The sequence below is a fragment of the Pinus tabuliformis genome, chromosome 8 (assembly GCF_031772625.1).
Source record: "Pinus tabuliformis cultivar Carrire ecotype Pingquan chromosome 8, CPIR1, whole genome shotgun sequence".
Classification (NCBI taxonomy): Eukaryota; Viridiplantae; Streptophyta; class Pinopsida; order Pinales; family Pinaceae; genus Pinus; species Pinus tabuliformis.
The window spans coordinates 770087203-770108774 of record NC_142294.1 but is presented as its reverse complement, the minus strand read 5'-3'; the positions used below and the strand labels follow the sequence as shown (position 1 = coordinate 770108774).

The window sequence follows — 21572 nt, the reverse complement described above, 5'->3', positions numbered from 1 at the left end:
GCAGCAGGAGAAGAATGCCCAAGAGGATCTGGAAAACGAAAAAGGAGATAACCCTGCAGTATCTGAGCAACCAAAGAAGGCATCGTCGTCCACTTGCAAGCCCATTGCTACAGAATGACCCAAGATTGAGCTCCCCAGTCACAGAATCAATGCACAAATACAATACATGAAAGACCATGCACTGATAGGCAAATTTATAGGCTATTGGCCAACTGAAAAAGCTCTGCAAGGCTGGATAACCTCAAAGTGGAAGCCCAAAGGACACGTTACCCTACAACTAGGTCCCAAAGGCTTCTTCATAGCCATCTTTAATTTCCTTGCAGACAAAAATTGTGTCCTAGATGGAGGACCCTATTTCTTTAACGCAACGGGTCTCTATCTACGAGACTGGGTAGAAAGATTTAATCCAGATAAGGAAGACTTTAGTTGGGCGCCAGTTTGGATCCACATGTACTCTTTACTGCTGGAATACTGGGATGAAGAATCACTTAAAGCCATTGGTAATGGATTAGGCGAGTTCATAAAGGCAACAGAGGAAACAAAGCTTCGTCGGTACACTTCCTATGCTCGTATCTGCGTTTACATGAATCTGGGCAAGGCACTGACGGACTCGGTAAGTATCCTTCACGATGACTTTGAATGGATACAACCCATAGATTATGAACATGTACCTTTCAGATGCAGGAGGTGACATGCCCATGGACACCTATTCCATGATTGTCCTTTAAACACTCCTCCTAAATCCACATACAATGGGGGAAAATATGATCTAGAAGGGTTTACCAAAGTGGCCAGTAGAAAGAAGCATACCAAGAAACCACCCACAACACCAAAAAATGCTACTCTATCAACAGACGTTCCATCCTCAAGCAATAGCTTTGATATTTTGGCAAACCTAGATATGCCTGAATCAGATCCCCCCGCGACAACAAAGACAACCTCTGCTCCATCCACCAAACTTTCTTCTACACCTATTCATAATGAAGCCAGTCAACCATCAAAAGTTAACTCCTCTGATCCACATGCATCAACCATGCAACCCATCCCCAACCATGCTAATAACAAAGCCCTCTGGTCCAACAAAGTAATGGACATTGATAATCTATTGACAGACCCTCTTCAGCCAATACCCCACATGGAGGACAACAGTCAACAAAGTTTAATGGAAGAAGAACCTGAAAGCTTTGATCTAGGTGATATAGACATTTTTAGTCTAGAACAAGCTTGTAAGAGGAAAGAGTTTGACACAATACCGGATAGGCAACTTGAAAATTTGGAAGTAGTACTATCAAGAGTGCATCAACACAGCACATTGGGCATACAACAAGGAGGTAAATGGGACGGGAAACATATCATCAAAGATGGGAAGAAGAGAGGGAGAAAGACATATCTACAGCGCACCATCCTAATTGGGGAAATGCTAGTGGAGTCCGGAAGATGCTCCAAGTTGACTAAATACTACCGTTCTCTACCTACAGGTCAACCATGAAGCTCATCTCATGGAATGTCAGAGGACTTAACAGTCTGGGGAAATACAGAATGTTAAAGAACATGACTCAGCAAGAACAACCACACATTGTATTCATGCAGGAAACAAAAAGTAACACTAGCACCTTAGCTTCCATATTATCCAAAGCTTGGGCGGGATGTCAGACGATGACAGTAGATACACCAAGAACTTCGGGAGGGCTTGCCATAGCATGGAATACTCAGAATGTCTCCCTAACAGATTTCCATGCTTCACACCATTTTATTCAAGAAACTTTCCACCTTATTGGAACCAACATACATGGCCATTTGACCAATGTATACTTCCCTCAAGATGTAATGCAAAAGACTACATTGCTAAAAACGTTGGAGATTCTCAATTCTACAAGAACTTATCCACTCTGGATCACAGGCGGTGACTTCAACATGATCACGCGGTTGGAGGAAAAACTTGGAGGTAAAAGAAAGTTGGACAATGAAAGCAATAGCTTCAAAGAATACATTCAAAACAACTGGCTAATTGACTTACCATTTGATAATGGCACTTACACATGGAATAACAAACGGATGGGCTCTCAACAAATCTCCTCCTGGTTGGATAGATATCTAATCTCAGACAAATTTTTCCATTTAGGTGGTGATATATGTGCCTCCATACTCCCCATTGCCGGCTCAGATCACTGGCCTATTTCCTTGCAATGGAAGAATCCCGGAAATTCAAACAGGAAACCTTTTAAATTTGAAGCTTTCTGGCTCATCCACCCTGAGTTCAAAAAAGTGGTCAAGTCAGCATGGGAGAGCTTCATTCCCAATGGTGGCTCAACTATGTATCAATTCCAGCAAAGACTGAAGCACATGAAAAGGCAAATCAAAACCTGGAATTACACTACATTCGGCAATATATTTCAAAAGCAAAAAGTCCTCGAGCAATGTATGAAAGAGCTATAGTAGAAGATCATCACAGGAGGCAAAATAGAGGAACTTGCAAGTCAAGAACAAGTTCTATTAACAAAATTAGAAGAAAGAAGGAAACAAGAGGAACTACTCTGGAAACAAAATTCAAGAATCAGATGGCTAAAAGAAGGTGAAATAAATGCCAAATTCTTTCATCGGACAACCATTCAAAGAAGAATGAATAATACCATCTCGCATATTCAAAATCCACGGGGAGACAGAATGGAGAAACAAGAAGATATCGAGAAAGAGCTCACTAATCACTTCAAAACAGTACATCAAGAGCCACCTACAGATAGACAACTTGCACAATCAGCTTTTTCTAAGACCGATCACCCTGACAGAGGTAGAAGCGGCATTAAATCAATTGAAAGTTGGGAAAGCTCCAAGCCCTGGTGGTTTCACCTCTAACTTTTACCATCAATTCTGGGACTTAATCAAAGTAGAAGTCTGGAATTTGGTCGAAGAATCCCGAGTTATGTATTGGCTACTTCCCTCTCTCAATGCGACATTCATTGCACTTATTCCCAAAGAAGCTCAGCCAATCACTCCGGATAAGTTCAAGCCCATTGCACTATGCAACGTCATAGACAAAATTATCTCGAATGTAATTGAAAATCACCTCAAACCGCTCCTCCCTCTTCTCATTTCACCAGAACAATCCGGATATGTCGAAGGACGTCAAATCTTGGACGACATTATTCTGACTCATGAAACCATCCATTCCTTAAAGAGAAACAAATAGGCATGTATGCTTCTGAAAATTGATCTCTCTAAAGCCTTTGACACACTTAGCTGCTCCTATATAAAACATATGCTGACTGCTTCGAATTTAGCCCGACCTGGGTTAGATGGCTTATGAATCTAATAACTTCCCCCATCTTCTCTGTTCTAGTTAATGGAATCCCCTCTAAACCCTACTCCCCTTCTAGAGGAATCCGCCAAGGTGACCCATTATCCCCATTTCTTTTTATTATTATGGCAGAAGGTCTAGGTCGTCTTATAAGCAGTCTTTTCAATCTCATGACCTTAGAGGCGTCTCTGACATGGAACCTTTGTGATCACACATCAACAATTTGTTGATGACAATATGCTTTTTGGACATCCCTCTGTTAGTGAAGCCCGCACCTACAAAGCTCTTCTAGAAACTTTCTCAAAAGCCTCTGGAACCACTATAAATACTGCCAAATCACAAATATTCTTCTTCCATACTCCTGTAGCCACTCAAAGAATCATTGCCAGAATCATTGGATTCTCTCAAGCCAAACTCCCATCTCATTATTTGGGTGCTCCACTGATAGACTCAGCCTTAAAGCATGCCTCCTGGCAACAACTCATTGAGAAAATTGAAAGCCGCCTATCGTCATGGACATACAGAACTCTCAACATGGCAAGCAGGCTCGTCCTAATAAAGGCAGTCTTACAATCCATGCCCCTATATCTCTTCTCGATTCTTGCTGCGCTGAAATGGGTGCTAAAGAGAATAAAAAATCTGCAACACAATTTCTTATGGGGATCCACAGGGCAAAACAAAAAATGGGCGTTAGTAAAATGGGACACGGTTTGTACACCTAAAAAGCAGGGAGGTCTAGGATTACGTGACCCGCAACATAGCAACACATTAATGGGAGCACGAATATGGTGGAAATGGGTTTCATGCCCACAAAATCCCTGGGCACAACTCTGGACTGCAAAATATGAAAACAATAGACTGCAGCAAGAGCTGATAAGAGTAACTACCACGACCACAAGATCCCTAATCTGGAATGCAGCAAAACAGCATAGAGAGATCATCCAAAAGAATAGCTTTTGGGAGATACATGAAGGGAGGACCACGCATTTCTGGATGGATTCATGGCAACAGAGACCAAAAATTGCAAAACTTCTACCTTGCACAAATCACAATGGAAACAACATCAACTAGACGGACCATGTAGCACAATTCTGGACTCATAATACCAATCAGGGCTTCAGGCAATGGAAACCTTCTGCACAAATAACACAGCAAGAAATAGAAGCTTATAACTTGGAGCTACACAAAGAATTCACCAGTAGAAGAATCAGATATAATACTGGAAAAGACATTCTAAGATGGGGATATAGACCGGAAGGAGTATACACCACAAAAGAAGCCTACCAGTCGATGCTCCAAACACAGGAACCAGTTGATCTTGCTTGGAATCGCATATGGACTACAGGAATTTGGCCAAAAATTTCCACTTTCACATGGCTGATATATCATCAAACAATTCTCACTTGGGACAACTTAATCAAAATGGGATTCCAGGGACCCTCCTACTGTCCTAATTGTCAAAATCATGAAGAAACTATTCAGCACCTCATGGACTCCTGCCACATGGCTAACCAACTGTGGGAAAAACTTACTTTCCGATGTCAGTGACCATGCAGAATTCTAGGGGATATAAAGGGCACCATCCGCAACTGGACTCCAGAGCCTTATAACAGCAAAATTCTCAATAAGCTATGGACAATTCTGTCGGGCTTCCTTTTTTGGACAATTTGGAAGGAAAGAAACAAACTAATTTTCAAAAACCAAAGAACTACTTTAGAGATCATATGGACCAACCTATGTCAGAATATTCAGGAAACTCTAGCTCTCCAATAGTGGAGTGCTGAGGACTTTCCCACCCAGACACAGGAATAGAGCATATGGGTAAATTGGAACTTCAAGCTCCAACAGGTCCAACTGGATCCCAATAGACTTAGTACTATCCCCAAGCAGCTCTCACATTGGATTCCCCCCCACAGAAGGTGATAAAGCTAAATTTTGATGGTGCCTCCAAGGGCAACCCATGTAAAGCAGGACATGGTGGCATATTCAGAGACCATGAAGGCTGACCCTTGCTAATATACTTCGGCTCCATTGGTTGGGACATGAACAACTCCGCATAAATGGAAGGATTATGGCAAGGTATAAACTTAGCACACCAACATAATTTTCATCCCATCATAATAGAGGGGGACTCCCAAATTCTAATCAATATGGTCACTCAAATACAACTAGGAGGCATTGCTTCGAGAGTTGCCAAAAACTGGCAACTAGTGGCCAGGCTTGAAATAATAGAGCAATGGATGAAAAATAGGAGAGCAACCACATTTATTCATGTTAAAAGGGACAACAACAAGGTAGCAGATCTCTTGGAAAATATAGGGGTTGAACAGGATCAAGTCCTACATTCTGGCACAATCAACATTCTAAATGACCAATATCATTTGCAAGCTTGCACTGACCTAGTGCACAAGGACGCCCATCTCCTGGATGTGGGTGACAATTAAGGACAGTGAGGTGGCCGCCAACTGGGTTGGCATGTGGCGAGACCACATGGCCTCCCGCAGGTCAGCACAGTGGTCCAAAAATGGCATTTACAATCGCCATAAATGCACCTTATGTGAGCGCTGCCTCCATTCTGATAACTGCCATCAACCTCAGCTCAAGGCAAACATGAATTCTCGGGAGAATATCACCTCTACTCCTGCCTATCCACCCCTGCAACCTCGGCCCCTGCAATGCCTCTGCCCTCATGCAGTGACTGCACCCAGCTCCCGCACAACCACAGGGAGATGCTGCAACCTCCTTTGCTGTATTGATTTTGGCTCGGGCATCCACTTCACCCACAGCCTAGATTGTCATTTTATCATCCCTTCGGTCCTGGTTGCTCATCCCTCTGCTGAATTGTCCGCAAGCTCCACTGTGACGTTGCATCCCATTGTGCCCAATTCTGGATGAAATTCGCATCCACCTGCAGACAGCATGGTGCGACACAGGATGCGCAGCCGTAGGGGTGGGAACTGAGGGAGTCTGAGTTGCCCCTAGCGCTCTTTGGCTTCGGATACCACCTCCTCTCTGGCTAAGAAAATCCCAGGTCGTTACGCCAATACGCGCAGTGGAAGAGATCGCCTCCATTCGGTGGCCTCTGCCTCGCCTCCCAGCAGCTTCCCCTCCACTTCTGGCCCATCTCCCAGAGGCACTCCACTCTCTCCTCATATGCATTCCCAGAATGCCCAATTCACCTTCTGCTTCACCCTGAACAAGCCCCTCATCACGACCACCATAACCATACGCTTTCACGAGGAAGAGAAGAGCTTTGAGGCACAAGACACCGAGGCTAGTTGACGCATCACGACAACTGAGGAGCAAGGAATGATGGGAGGTGGCCAAACCAGGGCAATTGGGATATCGAACATTGCTAGTGGTGGGTGCACCACAGCAAGGGGCAGCCACACCAAATCCAAACCGGAACTGGCTCAGACGAGCATTCAAGGTGCAGGGGAGCAGAGCCAGGAGTAGCAGACCAGACACGCAGGGAAGGAAGTGAACGAGGCTCCACAAAATAACTGGGTAATAGACAAATATTGTTGTCTCATCGAGGAAGAACACCCGCCATTGCAGGATGGCGACATGGAGACATTGTCGCTGGCAAGTGGCGACATGGACGAGTACAGATGCTTCATCGTGGAGGAGCACCCTCCGTCACCGCCATGTCCCTAGCCTGCCACCTCGATGCCGTGTGTCAGCCTCTTTGTCTGCCACCTTGTTGCCACTTAGCATGCCACGTGTCCGTCACATAGTCTGCCACGTGTCTCAGGTTCATTGGGACTTTGTTTTTTAGCTTTCTGTTTTCAATGGGATTTTGGGGAAAAAACTATAAAATTTTCGGCTCTTCAGTTGGGTTTTCATTTTTTGGTCTCATTAGATACAATGATACAAAATTGGATGCTTTGCTGGTTTCCCCTACGTGGGCAGAAAGCTAATTTTCTGAAATTTTTTGGCTACAGACTAGTTTCCCTTCTGGGCAGTTCAAATCTAGACTTCTGCTGGTTGATGACATTCCTCTAGCATGGATAAGTACAGGCTTCGACCTTGGTGTATGATATCTTTTTTTCATTAATAGAATTAGTATAACTTAGAAAAAAAAAATAGGGAAGGCATGCATGCACACAATCATCCTATGAATTTGAAATTTTATTAATATGATCTCTATGAGGAAGAAAATAATTCCAAAATCAATTCCATTTCTTTACTCAAAGGTTAAGAAAACAATTAACAATATTATTAGAAACATAATTCATATCCTCCACATGTTTATTCTTCATAAATAGATCTAATTAAAAAAAAATTGCTGACAATAAACAATTTCAATTATTACATTTTCATACATATATTATTGCAATAATGATTTTCATTTACCAAACATAGAAGCACTTATCTAATTAAAAAAAAAAAGAACGAATTTGGAACTAAAGAAGAGTGAGTTTCTCTCCACCCAACCAGAGGTAAGATTGTGTTGCAATCTTTCCTGTAGCTAGCCATCGTTGAGCCAAATTCTTGATGACTTGAGAGAAAAATAAATTCAAGGATTTATCACATATTTTTCAAACCATATTTAACATTAAATTGAAGAAAACTCTCCTTTAGACACATGAAAAACTAAATGTTCACCCTTTCCATATTTGAGTAGGCTAATAAACATTTGGAAAAATACCATATAGCTATGCACAAGACAAGTGAGTCCTTATATAATCTCTACAGTCTCTTAACCCTTCCCTCTTTATTGATCTATGTCCCACACACACAAAATACCATTCCCAGTCCTTAGAGACATCTAGTCCAAAGAGAGATTTCTACAAAACATTCACTTTCTATCACATAACATGTTTCTCATAGCTCTTAACCGGTCACAAGGTCCGAGCCTCTATGGTTTCTTCCACCATCTCTCTTACCAATTTGAATTTCTCAATGAGGGGGAAAATAATGTATGAGAGAGAAAATGGAATAGGTTGAAAAGCTAAAGGAAGAATAACCTCTCAATTGATCATGCCTCTTGTTTTTACAATCACACCTTCACCCTTCATCTTCCCATCGTCCTATTAGAAGCTTCTTGGGAAGTTTAACCATCTCATCAAATGGGAAAATTAAATTAAGGGAATTTTTGCTCTGAAGGAATCATAATCTATTGGATATCCCCCTTCCTTTAGCTATAGAATTTTTATTTTCTTTGATAAAAATGAACATTATATCACATCATAGAGTTTTAAATTGTAGGATCAATGTTGGCATCCCATCATTATAAGTTCTCAATTACATCATCAAATTGGGAAAATAAAATGGGTGACATATGTACTATGATGTACTCTACCACTTCTTATGCCTAAAGTAATACCATTGGATCCACTACTCCTCTACATACCCAGTAGGGTAAAACTATTAATTTATGAAGGTCTTTAAATCCTCCCACTTACTCACTAGAGGATCCCCCTCCAATCTTAAAAAATCAATGTGGATTTCCTATCAATACAAGGAATGGCCCTCTAATTTCATTCAATCAAAAAAAATATTTTGTTATTCCACTAAATGACGAACACTAAAATAAGCTTCTAATTGCTACAACTAGTGATTTAGCTTCAAAACATCAATCTCACCTTCCTACAGCTTAATTTTGACACTCACTTCCATTTTGAATAGGGACTATGGATGGTTCAAGCCACTCAAACTAGGTTGATTGTTTTTTAGGTTTTTTCTTCTACTCCTTTATTTCTTCCTGATTTCCCAATCTTCCCTATGAACTCCCCTTTGCATTAGAACCCACACCTTCTCTGAATAGATTGAGATTATTGGTCATGGATTCCATGAGGAGGGTCACATTATGCTTTATATCTAAAACTTGTGCTTCCATCCATGCAAACCTCTCCTCTTCGCGATCATGAAGGTTAGTCACAAATTCATCAACCATGACTGGGTTTTTGTGACTTTTGGTTTAACTAATCTTTATCCCCTATAACTCCCCATAATATACCCAAATTTTTTTTTTTCTCTAATACCAATATGATTCATAAAATAGCATTGATATTCGCCTAGATAGTTCGTCACTATCGAAATGATAAAATTATGATTGAAATACGAAATCTACACTTGAGGATTTATTTCTCCCTATATTGATATTTATTTCATATACGTGTAACTCATAATTATGTAGAAAATAGAGAAATAAAAGTCACAAGCCAAAAAATAACACAAGATATAACCTGGGAAGCCATTACAGGATAAAACCCAACTAGAGGTGAGGTTGTTACACTCTATTTCTCTTAATGGAAAATGGATGTAAGTACAAAGAAGTGAGGTATGTGGCTTATGGCCTACTACAATGTACAAATCCTCTCTTTTTTCTCTTTCCCTATCCACACTTGGCTACTCTTCTTATCTATGGGAGAAATGCACTCAAATAGAATGGAATCCCTTTTCCTCCTAGTGGCTCTATTATAACATGGCCTGATAGCCTACTAACAACTGAGTTTGACTTGTTCAACTATTAGCTAGAGTTACAATATGGATTATTTTATAGACTTCTTCATTTTGATAACATTACTAGTCCCTTTTCCATGACCAATTTGGGCTAACACAATATTCTCTTGAATTATGGTGATAGAAAAAGGAAGGTCAACTTTCGAGTCACATAACATTTTCATACAAACTCAAATTATGGTGATTATTCCATTATTAGAAAGGTATTTAAGTGTAGAATATTACAAATGGATGCATTGGTTAAGAGAAAAAAAATTACCCCCAAAACATGCCATTTGATACCTCAAACTACTCTCAGAATGTTTCAAACCCCAATTTTCCAAATTGAGACCTCATTGGTAACAATGCTCCAGTGAATTGATTCCTCCACATTTTCTACTCTAAAAGAATCGAGATGAATGAAAAAAATATATAATTATCCAATCTAGATCATGGGAGATGAAGCACTACATTTACTATACACCAGTAATAAACCTACAAAACTTGCAAAATCCATTTAATATTGAGGCAAATGCCTTTAACTATGATATTGGTGCAATTCTCACTCATCAGGGACATTTAGTGAAATATTATAGTGCAACACTCTCTAATATTTTTCTAAGATATCCCACCTTTGACAAGGATACGTATCCCATCATGCAGACCTACTAATAAAGGAATCATTATATTTTAGGAAAGGATTCAATCATCTACACTAGTCACACACCTCTGCAATTTATGTAACACAAGGAAAGTTACAAACTTTGACTATCATAAAAAATGGTCCACATACTTGCAACAATTCCATTTTAACATCAAATACATTAAGGATAGAACCAATCATGTTGCAAACTACCTTAATGAGCTGCAATTGTGGTTCTAAGAACAATTCTTAAATCTTGTAGGAAGTAGACCCTTGGGTGGTCAAAATTATACAATAGTGACTCTGACTTCACTACCACATACCAGATGTTGATCGCAGGAAAGAAATTTCCATGATTCCACCTCGGAGTTGTGCTCTTGTGCTACCTGGGCCACGTTTTTTATCCTTCAAGTGAGCATGACAAGTTGATCTAGGAGGTACATTATAATTAGGTGGCAAGGAAATTTCATGTGGAAATTATAGTAGTAGTATTGTATAAATATTTATACTAGTCAAAGATTTGATAAGATGTCCAATGGTATATCAAATATTGCACTATTTGTGGCATTGCTAAACCAACAATCAAAAAGTATGGGACATACACTCCTATACCTACCTTGAGCAACCACTGGAAGTTAGTTTCAATAGATTACATGTTAGGTTTTCTATCCATGAACCATGTTAATGATTGTGTGATTGTTGTTGTTGATTGGTTCTCTTAGATGGCCAATTTAGCACCATGTAAGAAAAGCATAACAACTTAAGCCATTGTTACTCTCCATGTAGCTTGTTTGGATTCATTTTTTTCTACCTTAGACCATTATTTCATATAGCAATAGCATGTTCCTCAACACATTTTGGTCTAGCCTATGGTCTCTCATGGATACCAAATTGACCAAATCGACTGCCTTTCAGCCGTAATCAAATGGACAAATACAAGTGGTCAGCAAGATGATTGTGCATAGCTTGCACATTTAAAACTCCAAGCATCTGTGTACATGGGATGGAATCCTTCCATATGTTCAACATCGTTATAGTAAATCCCTCTATAGATCTATTGGCCAGAGTCATTTTCATGTGTGCTTGGTTTTCCAACCATTAGCCCTAATCGATGTAGTTATGCCCATTTAATCTTTAATGACAGAGTCCTCGCATGCTTATATTTAGGCAAATATAGTAGAATTTTTTTAATGGACATATCACCTCCAACAACACGTCCATGATATCCCGCAAAAAGCTAATGGTAAGTACAAGTAACTACATGACTAGCATAAGGTTCCATATAAGTTTCAGGTTGGTGATAAGGTGTTATTAGATATATAGAAAGAGTGCCTCACAAACCCTCATAGGTAGTTCATACCACTATAATATTGGTCTTACACAATCATAATGGTTGTGGGTGAAAATGATTTTGAATTAAGCATTTTTCCTTTTCTTGGCTTGTACCCAATATTTAATGTAGAGTTATTTTGACCATATTATCCGCCTCTTTGGACACCTTGGAGAAAATTGAGCAATTATCCCTCATAGAACTCAATATCGGTTTCTTTGAATAGGATACAATGGATCATATAATGGATACGAAGAGAAAGGATACCCACCGACAACAAATAAAACTCTACCAGGTTGTGAAAGTAGGGTAGCTTCTTTACCAAGGTAACTCGCTAACCGGGAGCTCAATTCAGTAGAAGTTTCTCCATTTCATAAGGGGACTTGATGCAATAAGGAAAATTTCTTCCTAAATATGGAGGAACAATCTAGATGGATATTAGTGTTTACCCACCTCTTCCACTATCTCGACAATTCTCTATCTTTTTGGTGCTTTTTCTATGATCTAAAGGTCCCAAACTTCTAGGGTTGTTTTAACATCCCAAACAATGTATTTTGGAAATTTCAGGGGCTAGTGGTTGCAATTTCATGCCCTAACCCAATCCAAAAGTTGTATTCCTTAGATAGTTATTTTCAACAAGTTATTGTGCACCCAAAATGGATATTGTATACAAAACGTTATGCCCCTAGAAAGTTGATGTACCAACTAACCACCTCAATTCCCATCAAAATTTTGGCATTTTATCTTCTATGGTTATGTTTTTGGACCACTAGGGTTCTCTCTTTATGTCAAAAGGAACTTCTTTTTGCTTCTTGTAATAACTTTTGTGAATGCATGTAGCTTCCATCTCTTTATTTAGAGATAGTTACCACCATTCTAGCCAGTTTGTGTTCTACAATATTGTCTTATTTTATTTATTAACAGAAGTTAGGTTTTCACCATATTATTGTGATTTCTATTGTATTTATTTATGTGTGTTCCATTTACTTTCCTACATTTCATTTCATTTTGTGTACAACTTATATCATCCTATCTATCCACCCCTTCATTCAAATAGGCAATTATTTTCACTTGTTGAGCAGGTCTGTTAGTTTAATTGTACTGAAGTCAAGAAAAGGAATATAAGTGAATTTGAATTGATATTGCATCTACTTAGTCTATTTTCATGTTATTTCATTCTCCCTTCTATTTTTCATGCAAACTACTAGTGTAGTATTTTGTCACAACTTGTGCTTAATGTCCTACATGAAGTTCACAATTTTAGTGTTTGGTGACATAATGTTTATGATAAAATTGTAGAAATGTTCTATTACTGAGGAAAATTAGAGGATTAATGGATGTTTCTATGTGTGTTGATATGTTGGTTAGAAGCCAATAAAATTTTGTAACTTTATGAAAGGGTGAGAAATGTTGTTGTGATGAACAATTATTAGTGAGATTAATGCTTAGATGGAAGTTAATAAATTTTCTCCGATTAAAGGTATGGTATAGGAAACGAGATAAGAAGAATTAAATTTCTATGTTTATTTATTATTCAATATAGGGTAGTTAGTTATTATATACTACTAAAAAATGCGTGATAAGGTCAAACTTGATTTAGTGTTTTAGATGTAGTGTTTTAAATAATATATACTAATAAAAATAATTGTTAAGTGAAGAATTTCGATCCCTCACGGCTCATATTAGTTCAGTATTTAAGATGGATCTATACTGGTGGGTAAAAATACAACGTAACAAAATTTGAGGCTCAAGGTAAAGTTGACTAAGATTTTAGATGCATAGCAGTTCACCTCTCTATTTTCACCAAATTTTATATTCTAGTTCACCAATTTTATATTCTAATTGCAAGGATTTAAAGATCTATACCTATAATTAGAAATTGGAATTGGAGAAGAAAAACACATTTCTAAAACTCAAGGTCCACTTAAAATATACAAATAAATGCACATTTTCTTGGGAGATAGTTATTTGATTAGTTCTGAAATTATGAATGGTCTTTTCTAAGCATGTGATACAATGCATTCAAAATTTACATTTGTGCCTTGATGTGGATGAGGGTTATGAGATGGTTTCTCTTGGCTTGTAACATCACTGGATGGAACATTTTGGGAGTTAGTTTCTATGCCTCTATTCAAATGAGTTGTTTCTTGTTTAAAAAAAAAAATATGTTATAAAACTAAATGTCCAACAAATAAAGATTCAAAAATGGAAAACAAATCAAATACATTGAACATCTACATTAGTTTTACAATTTGATGTTTTGGATTCCAATTCTCCAACCTAATGAGATGAAATCATGTTTTCTCCATAAAAGGTTACAAAATACAATGTCCAACCAACTGTAAATGTAAAAATGAGAAAAATATCAAATGCACTCAACATTTACATTTGTTTGGCGATGTGGATGAATGTTATGAGATGGTTCCTCTTCACTTCTAACATCAGTAGATGGAACATCTACGAAGTTAATTTGTATGCCTCTATTGAAATGAGTTGTGTCATGTTCGAAGAAAATAAAATACGCCATAAAATTCAATGTCCAACCAACTAGAAATTTAAAAAATGAAAAGAAAATCAAAAACATTGAAAATTTACATTAGTCTGGCAATTTGATCATCAAGGAGAATGCACAGGAAGGTTATGACATGCTTCATCTTCACTTCTCAGATTAGTAGATGGAACACTTTGGGAATTAATTTCTAGACCTCTATTAAAACGAGTTGTATCCTATTCCAAGAGAATAAAATAACTTATAAGTTTAGTAAACAAAACTTTGTAAATATAGGAATGTAATAAAACAACCACTATTGCAGCAAAAATCAAAATATCATTGTGTTACCTCCATTTTTCCATGTGAAATGCTATCAGGGATGACTGATTCTCTTGGTGGGACCACATTACTTTGAGAAGCGGGATTGGAAGATCTGATGTTTCAAGAAACTAGCTCCAAATTATCAAACAAATGGCCAAGTAAACTATCATCCAAATCATCACACACAATGTCATCATTACCTCCACCATGGATGTTTTGCAACCTTTGGCCATGGAAACATGAAATTGGACACATGGAAGGGTTAGGGTGGACATTTGCATCCACATTATCGATATGGTGTTCTTTCTGATTGCAAGATGTTTCCCCAATGTTATGAACATTTTGAGGAGAGCATTGAACAATAAGATTATGCTGACGAGGAGCATATCCTGATAATAAACTATCAACAAGAAATTTTCTTTCCATTGTATCACCCATGGTACGATACTTACGAGGAATTATAAAATCATTTTCAAGAGTGGCTTCACTCGTTTTCTATGATATGTATCTCTCCTATGCTCATTTATGGCATTCTTATTTTGTTGATACCGTAAGCGACAATTTTCGTTAGACCTCTCATGTGATTCTGGTGACAAATTTTGTTTTCTTGTACGCTAGCTTCTGCCTTCAAATGACATGTCTACAATGAATAATAAAATATTCATTATGGAATCATAAACATGAATACAAACAAACACAAAAGAATGAAAAAGGCACAAGTGTTTTTTGGAGATCGTAAAAAAACATAAAAAGTGTATATGTTATTTTTTCCAATCATATAAACTTATCAAAACATATAAGGCTTTTTCCAAATGGCTAAAAACAAAAACGAATTTTTCAAAATGGCTAAAAATAGAAATGAATTCTTCCAAATGGCTTAAACAAAAAAGTCTAAATTTCCATGTACCATATTAGAATCAAAACGAAACCCATACTATTGGGACACAATAGTCTAATAATTATATGACTTGGAAGTATATCTAAAAATTTGGAACTATATATTATCAAAACATAAATGCAAATATTAAAATGTACATAAACATATAACATTGTTTGAGAATCAATGACAAAAACCAATACAAATAACATGTATAACATAACTCATAGCAATTATAATTATACAAACAAATAAAAATTCATAACATCGAGACACATCTGCATGTAATTAAGAAAAATTTAGGGGAAACAATATGAAATATTTTACATCATAAAGATCAATACAAACATAATTTTAAAGTATTACCATAAAGACCCATAGTATGTATAGAGACAAAAATGGAAATATTTTCCACAACCATAGAGAGTATATAAAATGGAAATATTTATAGGAACTCCTAAGAATACTAATATCCTAAGAATCCATATCCATATCCAATGGTGGAATCTCATCAACAGAATCCATACGGGGAGAAATTGCAAAAACATTTCCATACTCAATCAAATCATTGCAATCCTCCAACATTGGGTACCAAAACCCAAACATTTGTTCATTAGTTGAATTATCAATATCTATTGGAAAACAGATGCCAGTCATCATGCCATATAATAGGAAATGAACTTTACTGCAGTTGCACTTAAGAACCAGACTATGGACCGTTCGAAATGGAAGATAACCAAGACATTTGCTATTTATATCTGTATAAATTTATTCCAACAAATTCCATATGAAACCCCAATCATCTTCAAAGTAGTCAATTCTTTGTTCAGCACACGATTGACCAAATTGGAAATGATCCAATTCTTCAATTGACCATACAGAAGTGGAGCCATCATTGACAAGGCATATCAACTTATCTATGTATATTACTAATGACATACACCGTATGTCACTAATTGGAACAAATGAAAAACTCCATTCATTTTTTATTACATCAAACTAGTAGATTGTATACATGTACCGAGGATAATCTTCATAATCCTTGTCCAGATACAACCAAAACAATTTACTTTTATAAAAAACTACATTATTATGGGTAAAGTGCCACCAAATGGAACAACATCCCTTTGCCATACTGTTATAGACATATTTTGGCACTGCAACCCCAATCATATATGTCCATAAACCAATGGATTTTGAGTCCCTAAAAGTGTTGTTTCATACCCTAAAGGAACAAGGTCAGCTGATTACATCATCTCCTAGAAGTTCTCCATGGAAAACTGCTCAGAACTAGTCAAAACTGGACCATACAGACTGCTCAGTGCTAAGGGTGCGATGCATCTCACCTGCCACATGCAAAAAGTGTGATGCATACTGAAAAGCCCTTCTATAGGGTGCGATGGGCGAGAGTAGACAAATGGCAGAGACAGTTTGCAAGGTGGATGATCATGGAATCTTCCAGAAACTTCTCCTGTGACACTTGCCTCTCTGAATTCGCCTAGGGATGAGTAAGAGATCATGAATCTCCAAGTGGAACCAAGAACTATCAGAGAGAGGACACTAATAAAAATCCCAGAAGCTGACTCACCCCCTTGCAAACATATATATATGGATCCCTCATCCCAGAGATCCAGAGGCTGGAATCTTGTATTTTGTAAGGAAGTGCTGTTGGTTTCTTGGTGGAATATCATAGTGCTGGGTGATCTAAGCTTTTCATGAGGTGAAGAAGGGCTTTCATGCTGGGAGGATGACGTTGGGTCATATAAATGGGTTGTAATCCTCTCTTCTACTCTTTCTATCAATAAAGCTATTTAATTTTTCCTCCACATTCTTGTATGTTTGAAGATATATGCATTTGTGTGGTCAATATATATCTGGTCCTATATTATTTATGATTGTAGATCCTTGTGCTTTGAAGATATTATGCTGCTTTAACTTTACAGGTGCTCTTTGAAACGGGACAAGCAATGAAGGAGCGACAAAGATCTGTCAAAGGAGAGAGGAAACAAGCAAGGAACCAAGCGAAAGACTGAGGTTGGTACTCTCTGCTTCTCTCCCATCTACTTCTCATAAAGGAAAACGAAAGTAACTTTAGTTTGTTTGTTTCTAAGATAGCTACCCATCTTAGTGGGACTAGCAGCTCTGAATGGACACTAGATTTCCCGATAACAAAATGGCGACTCCGCTGGGGATCGAATAGCTTGTTTTCTTGTCTATATTTGTTTGCTTTATAAACTACAGACGGAGCCTGAAGTTAAGCCAGCTAGCCTTCGAACTGCATTTTCTATGCAAGTGCAAAGTAGATCAATGCTGCTTCAGTCCATCTCCGGGTTTTGTTTATAAACTGAACAATTGATTTGCAAACATCCTAATTGCCTTGGTGGTGGCTCAAGTAACCTCATTAGATCAGCCCCTGTGATTTATATTTACTAACTATCATTTGCTCGCCCTAAATCCCTGAACTAAGCTGCAAATTGTGACCAAAAACCAAGTTGAAGTCTCGTCTCTGGACCATCGCACCTTCTCCTCTTGGCAATCTGGATGCATCGCACCTCTTGTGTGCAGTAGGTGAGATGCATCCCTGTTTCCTTGTGTTATAGGTGTGATGATCAGATAAGATTGTTTCTGCCTCCAGATTTTGGTTTTTTCTTCACTCTCTTCAGCTTTATTCAGGAGTTTTGTTGTCTGTGATCAATATACCACTATGGAAACTCACTTCTTTTGCATTATTCAACCTCCATTTTACAAAGAATTGTGAATTTTTTTATGTATTGTTCGCCATTTACAGTTCTCCTTTACAAAGAAGTAGCTTAGTCAAACTGTTGTCTTTTGATTTGGAAGTGTCACAAGTGTCGTTTTCAGTCAAAGAAAAGAATCCTACTCTTCTTGATGGTCGATTGTACTGTTAATCTTGTATTTGATTTGAATTAATAATATTTCAAGTGTCGAAAGCAGTTTTCAATTCAAAATCGAAAAGTGTCGTCATAGTCTTCCTTTTGTCTTTTGAAGAGAAAATTGTTAGTACTGTCGCTTTGAAAAGATAATTCAAATTTGTACTTAGAATTCTTTTTTTCATTCACACATTAAGAAAGCGGAAAACAAATACATGCATGTGCATTTGCATTTACGTTGCTTGTTGATTTTGATTTAGGACAGTGCATCTAGTGTGTGCTCTCTACTCTATGTTGAAAGAATCTTGCTTCTCTTTCCTTAGTAGCTAGGATTTTCATTGCAAAAAGAAGAATAAACGACTGTTTATCATCTTAGATTGTATTTTAGTAATTGTATATCTACATCACGTAGTGAACCTTAAAGGAAAACTTCTTAAGAAAGATCAACTATAAAATAAATTCAATGAACGTAAAAACACTTTGGAACCTAACACACAACATTTAGAAGTCTAGGCTAGAGACGTATTCTGGCGTCGTAAAGCCTGGTAACTATCGCTTTCATCATAGGTTGGTTGATTCCTCCTCTTTGAGATGACAAGTGCCAGTATGGACTTGTGCTCCCACGTACCGTCAAGCATATATTGGGAGACCAAAATAGGCTATATCCTTTATCCTTAGGAAGCCGTGTCTGCCGCCCTATCGATCGCAATGCACTGAACACAACATTCGGGAAGATTGACTGTCGTACCGTAAAAAGTATTCTGCAGTTTTGCGATTGGTTTGGTAATCCCTCTGTCTAGATTTCTAGAGTAGTCTCTTTCGTTCATTTTCAGACTCCTCAAAGAAAAAGGTCCATCTGAGCACTTGTCACTTCAGGCTCATTAAAAATCGAAGGTGACTAGAGTCATCTTTAGCTTATTCTCGAATCTTAAAAATTGAAAAAGCAAGTTTTGTCAAAGCATCTAAAATTCATTTAATTCAGAATCACTTTTTCCCCTTTATTTTGAGTTGATCGAATAATCCGCAATTGTGGAAGAAAGTCAATCGAAACCCCGTCGTTCGTGGAGATTAACGAGTCAACCATCTTTGACTCCGGAAACGAAACTATTCCGGACAAAGTGAACTCATTTAACCAGATCAAAGTCCCCTAGTTTGCTTGGAACTTGTGTTCCAACATCCTCAGGGACTCCAGTTACTCCAACCATTTCTGGTATCCCTGCCTTTACAGAAGAAGTTCCGCAGCCACAAGAGGACATTAGAACTGATCCTAGTGTAACAGTAAACACTTCTATTCCTGAACCAGCTCCATCTACAGCTGATTCGGAAGGTGTTATCCCTCCAACATCTGTCGCTGCAGAGTCTATACCTTCTTCGGCACCAGAAATATTTTACGGACCTGACGGTCTACCTCTCCCACCTGGATTGATTGCTATAGAAGAGATTGTGGAGGATCTTCCATCTAGTACTCCATCGCATTTTGGAGCTGGGATCACCCTATATCCTTCTTCATCAGAATTTAGTCTCCCTTCATCGCAAGTTCCTGTAGAATCGCTAGGAAATCTTTTGGATAGACTAGATATGTCTGAACAACCATCGACATCCAGGATTGTGTCATCTGACGCAGCAGCAGCAGAACCTCCTGCTGCTACTCCAACAATGTTCGTTGGTGTACCATCTGTCCCAACTAGCTCTCAACCGCTAGATGGAGTCCATCCAGGGACTGTTTCGACAGTATGGTCTGTTCCCGTTTGTTCGTCCGGAATAATATCTGGAATCTCTTATGTTGAGTCTCAGCAAATTGATCCTTCGCAACAGTATCAATTTGGGCAGCCTGGTCCCCAAAGGCAAATCTTTCCTTTGAGCACTGGATTGTCGCCGTATGGGGGGCAGTATGCCCTTTCATTGTTCCCTCCGGGAGAACAACCATATGAGAGTTCGCAACAGAATTCGGGTCATGCTGGAATTACATCCAGCGGTTGGGTGCCAATACTGCCTCAACAACCAAGAGTTGTATACTCAATGCAACAAAGTCTACCTGTGTCAAATATCCCCACTACACCGGCTATTGTGACAATGTCGCAAGTACAAGCGTTGCCTGTTGTATGCCAACCTCAAGTTTCTCAGGTCGTAATACAACAGCCTCTTGTCTCCATGATGCAACCACAATCACCGATTAGTGGCTCCTTAACTGGAGTGACCCAGGCTCAAATGGGTACTATTACCCCTCATCTTGGTCAAACAGCCAGTATTGGACAACAGCAAATGGCTTCACAACCATGGCTGGTACAATATCAACAACTGTAATTCCAACAAGCTTACCGAGGATCTGAGCAACAAATCTTTGCGAGTAATGGGCAGCCGTATATTCAAAACGGTCAACATCAATCATATCATAATGGTTATTCCCATCAACCTTACCAAAGTTATCAGCATCAAATACATTATGCTGGTATGCAAAGACCCACTACTTAGGCAATCCCATCTTATCCTGGGTATGCTTCACCGAACCTGAATCAACAGTTGCCCTTCGTGGTGACTTTAGAGTTACCGGATCTAAATCGGCTAACAAACGATCCAATTGCTTATGCCCCTTGGTGGCCAGCGATTCCTCATAAACTTCCGTAAGATATTCCTAAATTTAATGGAAATCCGGGTGAAGACTCGTCGGATCATGTGATGACCTTTCATCTGTGGTGTTCATCCAACACTCTCAATGATGATTCGATTAGGCTTCGCCTTTTTCAGCGAACGTTAACTAGTCCAGTAGCAAAATGGTACATCGAATTGCCTAGAGCTTCATTCGATAACTTCAGCGCCCTAGCCACAACCTTTTTAACCCATTTTCAGTTATCAATAAGGTACGAAATAGGAACAGAGCTTCTTACAAATTTCAAACAAATGATGGCCACTCACATATCTGATCATATTCATGAGTGGCGACGTCGTCGTAGAATGGTAAAAACATATGTTCCTGATCAGCTGCTAGATGAACGGTTTATTAAGTCATTGTTACCTTCTATCACGGAAGATGTGGCAAAGGGAGGGGTCGTCATTGAAGAGCAAGTCATTACTCATGCACAATATCTAGACTTGATCTATACTCAGTCTGGCACGCTCTACGACAAAATCCTTGATGCTCCTAGACCAGAGTTTTTCGTTCCTCATCCTCCTAAATCAAACAAAGACTCATGCCAGCGATGGCGTGATAGGTAAGACTAGCATGAAAACCGTAAAAGCTGCATCAAAGAAAGCTCGTACGATTTCTAGTCAAAATGCA

The 21572-nt window shown here is 38.5% G+C and overlaps 1 protein-coding gene across 1 annotated transcript; it reads left to right on the top strand.

The window, feature by feature from the left end:
- The first annotated feature begins 448 nt into the window (after positions 1 to 448).
- LOC149237854 (uncharacterized) lies at positions 449 to 2436 on the top strand. The gene is made up of 2 exons (XM_089369409.1): positions 449 to 613; positions 1591 to 2436. The coding sequence occupies exons 1-2, from the start codon at positions 449 to 451 to the stop codon at positions 2434 to 2436; spliced, it is 1011 nt and encodes a 336-aa protein (XP_089225535.1).
- Positions 2437 to 21572: the final 19136 nt, after the last annotated feature.